General features: G+C 44.8%; 2 protein-coding genes across 2 annotated transcripts in view; one reads left to right on the top strand and one right to left on the bottom strand.

The window, feature by feature from the left end:
- TALDO1 (transaldolase 1) overlaps positions 1-3919 on the top strand; it is a 4344-nt gene extending 425 nt beyond the window's left edge. The window contains exons 2-7 of the mRNA XM_008639809.2: positions 166-273; positions 836-967; positions 1400-1575; positions 1713-1910; positions 2991-3136; positions 3656-3919. Coding sequence (XP_008638031.2) covers positions 166-273; positions 836-967; positions 1400-1575; positions 1713-1910; positions 2991-3136; positions 3656-3688 — 793 coding nt within the window. The 3' untranslated portion in view covers positions 3689-3919. The remainder of the gene's footprint in view (positions 1-165; positions 274-835; positions 968-1399; positions 1576-1712; positions 1911-2990; positions 3137-3655) is intronic.
- A 4500-nt stretch (positions 3920-8419) lies between these two features.
- The window catches only part of PDDC1 (Parkinson disease 7 domain containing 1), a 6207-nt gene continuing 4902 nt past the window's right edge, over positions 8420-9724 (bottom strand). The window contains exon 8 of the mRNA XM_017742315.1: positions 8420-9724. This exon is cut by the window's right edge and continues 1 nt beyond it. The gene's annotated coding sequence lies outside the window, so the exon portion shown is untranslated.

The raw sequence follows: 9724 nt of genomic DNA, 5'->3' as shown, positions 1-9724 counted from the left end.
AAGAGTGTCCAAAGGCTAATCCTGCTGGCAGGACAGAAGTGGCTCATTTGAACTCTGGAATTTAATGTTAAATGGTCTGTGAAATCTGATCTTCAAATCCACGGCGAAGTGTAAACTCACTTTTTTTTTACCCCCATAAATGCTTTTGCTCTTTGTGGTTTTCAGGTCAGAAGAGGAGCAGATCAAAAATGCTTCTGACAAGCTTTTTGTATTATTTGGAGCTGAAATCCTGAAGAGGATACCTGGCCGTGTGTCCACAGAAGTAGATGCAAGGTTGGCTCTTTTCCCTCTGGGTTACCCTGGATAAATTTGTACATACAAAAAGAGACCTGATGTGAGCTGGAGAAAGATTACTTGCCTAGAAGACCAACAGGACTTATATTGTTAATATTTAAGAGTGTGGATTTCCCTTAGCTTGACTAGAACTCTAACAAAAACAAGCAGCACTGACCTTGGGTTTTCATAATCTTCCTGCTGCTTCTTAAGCAAGGGAAACCTCACACTTCCAGTCATAGTTTCGCTCGTTCTCTTCTATGTGATAATAGCTGTTCAATTTAGCAAGGGATCTGTTTGAACAGTTTATTTCAAGACTTGCACAGGACTTGGTGTTAAATTGCTCAGTGCCAATTTTTGTTAATGCTCAGCTTCTGAATTTATTATAAGAAACTTCCTTCTCAAAGGGCTGACCATCCAGGAGGGATCTGAGAACACAAACCTGCTGTTGGCATGTAAATGCTGATAAAACAGTACAGTGTTTCCCATGGGGCCCTCGGGGAGAGAATTAAAAAAAAAAACAAACCAGTCAGTTTTAAACAGTGCTGCTCTTGCCTCAAAGGTTGTCCTTTGATAAGGAAGGAATGATTCAAAGGGCCAGGCGCCTCATCGACCTCTACAAGGAAGTAGGAGTTGGTAAAGATCGGATTCTCATCAAGCTCTCTTCAACGTGGGAAGGAATCCAGGCTGGCAGGTAAGGCTGTGTGTGCCTGGCGTGCTGATTCATGGCATGCTCCTGCCTGTCCACAGCCACTGACATTGCATTCTGTACTTGAATATAAACAGCAGTGCTGAAAGCACAGCATGAGGAAGTCTGTCATGAGCACGGAAAGTGCTCTCCCACAGCTTGCTGTTGAAATAGGGAAAGTTTCTTCATACAAGGGCCAGGCCACAGTTTCCTGAAATACCCTGCTAAGCTGGCTGCATTTGGCTGGAGGAACAGCATTAATAAAGCAGTTTGGCAGCACAAAACATTTGCTGTTAGCTGACAACTTTAAAGCTTACCAAGTATGCCCCCTTCCTAAATTAACTTAAGGAGTTCAGTAGTTTGAACGTAGCAGCTCATTCCTGAATATGAATTCTGTAGGTGAGCAAAGTGCTGTTCTAAGCCAGCCTGTGTCTGCAGGGTTCTGGAGGCTGAGTATGGGATTCACTGCAACATGACCTTGCTGTTCTCCTTTGCTCAGGCTGTTGCCTGTGCTGAAGCTGGAGTTACTCTGATTTCCCCGTTTGTGGGACGGATCCTGGACTGGTATGTTGCAAATGGAGACAAGAAAACCTATGAGCCTTCAGAGGATCCAGGTGAGCAACACTGCTGAGAAAAACAACAGCTGCTCATTCAAACAGTTTACTTGTAAAAGCCCTCTTATGGCAAAATGCCGGGTTTGAGCATGTTCTAAATAATCACTTACAGTAAAGTTGCTGGTTTCTGCTTGTAGGAGTGAAGAGTGTCACCAAGATCTATAACTACTACAAAAAGTTTGGCTACAAAACCATCGTGATGGGTGCATCGTTTCGCAACACGGGCCAGATCAAAGCGCTCACGGGCTGTGACTATCTCACCATTTCACCCAAGCTCCTGGCAGAGCTCAGCAAAGAGCACGTCAAGTTAACTCCCACACTCAGTGTCAAAGAGGGTGAGTCCACTCCTGGGGGTTTGTTCAGTCTTCCCTTCTTCTGCAGTGCTGAGTCTGGGGTTCTGGTCAGTGCTGTGGTGCTTGCTGCCATCCTGCTTTAGGGATAAATCCAGTTTCCTAGAGGAAATACTATAGCCTCATTACAGTATCGCTGCTACAATTGCTGACACACTGAGCACTAATTGGATTACAATGGGTTTGGAGTGTGTGTCCATACTCTGCACCTCTCCCCGTGGGACAGGGAGAGAAGAGGAAAGTTAATGTGCACATGCTCAGGATGAAATTTCACTGAACAGTAGCAAAGATGCCAAACTTGGTTTCATCTTAATCTCTAGACATGCCAAAATTAGAAACAAATCATACACAAGACCGAGTGATTTGATCTGGTGACACTGTGCCACAATGGCTTGGAATCCTTGTTCCCATTGCACTTCAAGGCCAGGTTGGATGGGGCTTGGAGCAATCTGGGATAGTGGAAGGTGTCCTTGCTCATGGCTGGGCAGTGGAACTGAATGGAGTGTAAGGCTCCTTTCCACCCAAGTCATTCCAGGATTCTGTGATAGTGTCCCTTTCCTGCAGCCTCATTAAAATGCTGGTTTACATCTCAGAAAGCAGCTCTGTGCCATGGGTTGCTGCCCACAGGCTGCTGCTGGCCTGGGAGCCTGCTATCAAATGAGCTTTTGTTAGTTCTTGCCAAATGATCAAAGCCCTGATTGTTCAGAATATTTGCTTAGAATGTCTCACTGCTGCAGGGTGGTTGCACAATTCCTTAGAATAGGCCTGGAAGTGCTGTGCCATTCAGCAGCAGGTACAAGATATTGACACACACAAACACTGTGCATTAAGATAAACTGATTTATTAGGCTACCTTTTCCTTTTTCCTCTTTGTTCTCCAGCCAGATCAGGAGCACTTTCAATCTCACATCCCAGATTGTGCTCCTGAAGCAAGTCATACTGAAAGTATTTAAAATTTTTCCAACACCTAGAAATGGTTAGAACTCAAGACAATTTTAGGAAGTCTAAATTTTATAAGAGTCTGATCACCTGGTTTTTGTTTCTTTTTCTACTTCTCCTGCACAGCTCAGGCATGCAATCTTGAGAAGATCCACCTGGATGAGAAGGCATTCCGCTGGCACCACAACGAAGACCAAATGGCTGTGGAAAAGCTGTCTGATGGGATCAGGCGATTTGCTGCAGATGCAGTTAAGCTGGAGAGGATGTTAAAGGTAGATGTTGTATCACGCTCCTTCCATGTACTGCAGCCAGCCTGGTGTGGCTAAGGATTGAACGAGTCTGGTCAGGTTTTTGGACAGGTTATGTGGGACAAGCCACCTAAATTCAGTGAACTTGGTAAGCTTCACTGCATGCCAAGAAAGAATTCCTGCCATGGGTGGGCCACACCTGCAGTTTGAGGCCCCAGGATTGGCAGCTCATCAGGATAACTGTCAAAGTGAGAAGTCCCTTAAATCTGATTCTGAGCTGTCAGCAGCAGTACAGGACACAAATAATCTGCAGGTAGTGAGCTGGAAATAAATCATGTTTGTACTTGGAGGCACTAAGAAAGAGCAGGTATGCTGTCAAAGTCTTCTGTCAGATTGTGGAGAGGCTTTCATGTGGGATTCATCAAACTGTGTTTTTTGGGGTAGAAACATTCAGTGTACCTGATCTAGGCACTTGGTGACTGGCAACTCCTTGCAGCATTCCCAAACTCTTACTCAGCCATGCTTTTTCTATTCTTTTTCTAGGAGCGAATGTTCAGCACTGAAAATGGAAAGTAAAAAAAGACAAAACAATAATCAGCATTTCCCTGAGTGCTCCAGGCTGAGGTGGATCACCTGAGGTTCAGTGGATGTACAAATGTCTTACCTGTAAAAGTATCATGCTGTGTGTGGATAGATTTCTGTATCATGCTTTTTTTTTTTTATCAATTTGCAAGGGGACAAATGGAATTTCAAATTTTTGTGGCACTTTTGTCAATACATGCAAATTAAAACCGATTTGCCCTGTAACATGGTCAATTCACTGCTGCAGGAGACACCTGATAGGATTTAAGTTCTTTGTATTAAATTCCTAATTAAGCTTACAGTCCCAATACATTTAAGAAAACAGTTTTTAATTTCAGGTTGTTTTAAAGAGCAAATACAGTTTTCACAAGCCCCTCTTGGTACAAAACCCACAAGTACTCCTGTGAGACACATATATATGTCAAAATATATACATATATGCGTGTATGTATCTTACTAGTTTATATAGACCCAGTTCTATGAAGAGTAGACAAGAAAAAGTGATAGGACAAGAAGGAAACAGCCTCAAGTTGTGCCAGGGAAGGTTTAGATTGGATATTAGGGAACATTTATTCACTGAAAGGGGCTGTCCAACCTGGCACAGCTGCCCAGGGCAGTGGCTGAGTCCCCATCCCTGGAGGGATATAAAAGCCACGTGGATGTAGCACCTGAGGACATGAGATAGTGGTGGCCTTGGCAGTGCTGGGGGAATGGCTGGACTTCATGGTCTCAGCAGTCCTTTCCAACCTCAGTGATTCATTCCTTGATTTTAAGAGATCCCTGCTTGTATGTGGACACAATTTGCTGTTTCCTGACAAAGTTGCCTGAACTTAAAGAAAAGGGAGAAAAGGCAGCAGTGCAGCTCCAGCACTGACAGACACATGCTCTGTCCAGACCAAGGGAGCCACTGATCCCTCACGCCAGTGTGACACAGCAGCTCTGCTGTCAGCACATCCAGAACAACCTGGGAGCTGCTGTTCCAGCCAAAGGGACAGCCAGCTACAATCAGACACAGACAGCTGGTGCTGCACTCCCAGCCTGCCCTGGGAATCCTGCCAGTCTACCAGAGGGAGGTGAAGTCTCCAGGGGCCTCATCCAGACCCTCTGTCCTACAGGTGTTGGTGAGGGGGGAAGCAGAGCAGGCAGAAAGCAGGCTGCCCAAAGGGAGGTGACCTTTTATCCTCAAAGTCAAGCCAGCACTAAAACCTTGACCCTGCCCCTCCCTACAGCCATCAGACCCTCCACTGCACATCCCTTCTTAATTTAACCTATTTGGCATTTTTCACTCTTACTAAACTGAGTATTCCTACAGAGATCTCTAGAATGGTTTGGGTTGGAAGGGGACCTTGAAGACCATCCCCTTCCACTCCCCTGGCATGGGCAGGGACACCTGCCCCTAGAGCAGGTTGCTGTGCTGTAACACCACACACTGCACCCACCAGGTCAGGGTGGGAATTCGGGCACACAGAATGTGGGGACTTGCTGCTGTCAAACTGGCTGGTCAGAGGCTTGGAGCCTTTGGAATAAATGCCCCTTTTTCCCCGAGTGAAGCAAGAACCTTCACACGTGTGGAATCTGTCCCCTCACATAGGTGAGACACAGCTGGGTCAGTAACACTGGAGCTTAAATGAAACTCTGAAGCGTTTCAGAAGGTGCTCAAGAGAGAACAAAATACTGCTGTGAAAGGGGTAAGAGGCAGGAAAAAGTGCCTGAGTAACAGTTAAGTTACAATAATAAATTATGCCTTACTCCACTTACCTACAGACACCTCTCAAGAGCTGAGGGGGCTGCAGGCAAACAAGTTATGCTTAAAATGTTTGGTCACAGGGTCCCTTACCTGCTGTGGTGGCAGCTGTGTTTCCTCCTAAGCACTGGGGTTCCTTCTCTGCAGCACAGCTGGATGTTGTGAGGTGCCTGACATCCGTGGCTAAGCCACAAAGTCCACATCCTTCCTGAAATGGTGAAAAAAAAAAAACAAGCACCACATAAACCTTCAGCCTGTACAGCTCCTTAGTCAGTCACACAAAGTCCATTTACTCCTAGCTCTTCCTCAACTTCCCCTCTCTTCAGCAGATGGAGAGCTCTCTCCCAGGGCCCTTGTCTGTGCCCCGCTTACAAACTCCTTCTGGGATTTCCCAGATCTCCATACCTCCTCAGATTAAGAAATCAGGAGATATCTCTTGCCTCCCAGCAAGGTCTGTAGCTCTTACAGGCACAAGGACAGGACTGAGGAATTAGGGGCAGATGTAAAGTGTATGTGTGGAGAAATCCCAAAGAATACATACATAAACTTTAAAGCATCGATTTAAAAATGACAGCACCTTTCCCAACGTTTCCTTGTGGTGGCTTCTCTCTGATTCCAACATCCAGCAAACACACAAAGCTTGGAGTGGGGTTGGAAGTTTTTCCTTCCTCCTCCAGCCATGCCTTGCATCCCATCACACGCTGTGCTAAGGGAGACATGCTGCTGCTCCCAGCACCTCCTCCATTCTTGAAACAGGAGGTACAGGAGAGCAGAGCTGTTGGAAGAACAGACACACTGAGTGCATCCATTTATATTCATCCTCCCAACATGGAATTTAATTTGAGTCCTTAGATTCACTGGTTATGTCTATCCAATACAGCCATCAGAGGCCAGTACAGATGCCACCAAACCATTCCCTTTGAAATTTTAAAGTAAATAAGGACCAGAGAGCCACTTCCATCTCTTCTGGCCCTTGTCTGAATGCACACAAGATGAATAAAGCAGCAGGTTCCATTTTTAAAAACAATTTTAAGGTTTATTTTACAAGATTATACTCTGGAAGCTCCAAGAAAAGAATCTTCTTAATTAAATATTAAATACACTGATGGAATGCTAGTATGACCAACAACCATCAGCTGCAGACAGGGCCAGAGTTCAAACATCTTGTCAGGATCCCCAAAAACATGAAAATTGAGATCATGCCCACAGGCAGGTCTTGGGGCTCTGTTTTCCAGAGTTAAGCAGTTTCCCAACTGCTGCACCAGCACCCCTCTTCCCAGCTTGGCTGTAAACCTGCCAGGAAATGCTCCCATACCTTAGGGATGGCGGGCTGTCCTCTTGGTGAAGAAATCCTTTGTGGGGTACAAGACAGCAGTGCCCTTTTACAGCTGTGAGCCAACATCTGAGAAAACTCCTTATCCATTTGGATTCATCCTGCTCCACCTACTGCAGAGGCACTCTGATGCTTCTAGCAGGTACCTCCATATCTGCCTGTAAAAATACCAGAGAAAAAAACAGGATATGGTCCCAGCTATTAAGAGAAGAAGTAACAATGTGAGTCCCAAATAAATAAAAAGCCCTAGAAAATAAAACCAAACCCCCACCCAAATAAACAAAACAATGAAACCTACCAGCTGGATGTCACCAGGAACAGATTTCCAAGGAAACAAGCCTGGCTGGTAACATTCCTAGGACCAAAGCACCAAGCACTGCACACTGCAATGCTGAAACAATCAAGATTTGTGTGGGATGAAAATCTCCCAAATTTGAAGGCTTTCTGCCTTTGGGAAGCAGTTTCTGCCCTGGCGACAAAAAACCCTCAGTATAAACACCACTGCTTAGATGCCTGGGATGGGATACTTCACAGGGTTCCTCAGCTGGACCAGGCACAAGGTACAGAAGATACAAACCCAAGTTCTTCCCATGGGAAGTTTAAAATGGAAGAACTATGAAAAAATCCTTGCTCTTTGTGTAATGCCACTTCATGATTTCAGTTGATGTAAATACCTTCTAGGTAAAAGAAAAGAAAATAACAAACTATCATGTTTTACATTTGTAGAACAAAATTAACACAGAAAATAAAGAGAATAAAACTTTCCTGAACATACCTGGACAACGTTCAACAGCTTCGTGTTTTCTATGTTCATTTCATCTTCTTTTCCCACAGTTTTTGAACAATTATTTCCAAACTCTGGCTAAAATTGGTCATACTGTAACAAGAACTTAAGAGCTATCATCACTAATGGCCTCAAGTTGTGCCTGGGGAAGTTTAGGTTGGATATTAGGGAAAAATTCTTCACGGAAATGGATGTCAAGCACTGGAACAGGCTGCCCAGGGCAGTGGTGGAGTCACCATCCCGGGAAGTGTTCAGAAAACACATGGATGTGACACCTGAGGGTGAGTGGTGAACATGGTGGTGGTGCTGCACTGATGCTTGGACTTCATCTTAAAAGCTCTTTTCTAACCTAAATTCCATGATTCTATGACTCAGATGGCTCCCAGTTTGTCAGCATGACTTGTGAAGGTGACACAATCCAGCCCACCACATCCAGATCCCACTCACAAAGCTGTCGGCCCACACCTGCACACATCACCTCTCCAGCCACTTGCTCATGGACCACACAACTCTTACCCCAATTTTCCCAAGAGCAACTTCATGGCTGAGGAGATAAAATGGGGTGTGTGATGGGAAAGAGGGAAAATTTTTTTTTAGGAGCTCATCTTTTTTCTGCTCTCGTATGGGAGGAAAAAGGAAGCACCATCAAGTCCCCGGGCAGTGTGCTTTGTCCAGCTGTTTGCTTCCCAACAGAGGCACAAGCAGAGCAATTCCAGCAGGTCCAGGATGCCACAAAATAAGGAAAAATTGCACAACAGGGGACTGATCAAAGCCTGTAGTGATGTGAACACTGTTTGCTCACCTGGCAGCAGACGAATGAGCCTGAACAGAACCTCATTTAAGGAATGAAAACAGGACACAGGGTAGACAGCAATATTCTATTTTTACAGGTAAGCAGTGAAAGATGCAGTGATTTTGGCAAAATCCCACGGAAACAACAGTCCCTAAGGAAATACAGTCTCCCACTTCACAAACTAGATGTGGCTTTCCAGACTGAAAGTATTCCCTGATGGTGTCAACATCAAATCCCCAAGATGGCTTGTCAAGAATGAAAATTTAAATTATCAAAGCTAATTGATACTTTAGTTTCTATCAAAGCCCAATTTTCATTTCAAATTCTGTTTTTAATTTCCATCAATGCCAAAGATATGTAAGCTAGGCTCCAGAATGCAACAGCAGAAGACCCAGCAAAACCCACAGCAGTCTGTCTTTTAAAATCACACTGAATTCTTGAGACAGAGCCAAAAAACTGGATTTCCACAGAAAAGACAAAACTTCCCTGCTTGATGACTTGTTAGAACCAAAATATTGTAATATCCTGGTGAGAAAACAAAAATGCAACCCCAAAGGTCCTTCCCTTTAGGGCACTGGAGAAATGTTGCCCACAATTCTAAGAGGGAAGGAAAATCAATTATTTGAAAGTTAATTTATCTACTTTCCAATATATTTGGTATGTCTGAGCCTGCAACAATTAAAAAAAAAAAATCTCAGTCTGATAATTCCTTTCCATGCTCAGGCTTCAAGCCACATCTGCAGCTCAGAAGGAAGGAGGAGGCCAGACTCCACCCTACAACTGGTTCCTCGCATGGGACCCACATTAGCCACCTGCGTTTTTCAGTGCCTTAGTCCACAAAATTCCAGCAAGAGACAGCAGCACTGTACTCCCAGAGAGGAGTATTTCCAAGAGAACAAAACCCACAACATAAGCAGCACAAAGGAGAACAAATAAACAATTGTAGGACCATTTAAAAAAAAATAGCTGAGCAAACTTTTTAAACACAATTCCAGCGATGTGAACAGGAAGAAAACAAGGGCATGCTGTGCATCAGTACAATGCCAACCCAGAGCAAGGCCTTCAGTTTCAGCAATTTGTATTCACAGCACCAGCTCTGGGGGGTTTTGAGAAGACAGTTCCCCACATCTGTAAATTGAGGGTCTAGAGAAGCAGTGAGAAAATGGAGCAGCAAAAATGTAAGGGAGTGTCCCAGCTGCTTCTGAAAACCTTCGTGATTCCAAACACACAGAACCTGACACTGCCACTTCACTGCCACAGTCACTCCAGAGTCCAGGACAGGGGTTCAGAGGGATGCTTTATCCAGGTCACAGCCATGGAAATCCTCAGCCTGCTGGCTCTTCATCCACCCTCTTTGCAAACAGACCTTCTCCTTC

Source organism: Corvus brachyrhynchos, unplaced genomic scaffold, assembly GCF_000691975.1.
Source record: "Corvus brachyrhynchos isolate BGI_N302 unplaced genomic scaffold, ASM69197v1 scaffold1118, whole genome shotgun sequence".
Classification (NCBI taxonomy): Eukaryota; Metazoa; Chordata; class Aves; order Passeriformes; family Corvidae; genus Corvus; species Corvus brachyrhynchos.
The sequence above is the reverse complement of the archived record's forward strand: the minus strand, read 5'-3'. Positions and strand labels throughout refer to the sequence as shown.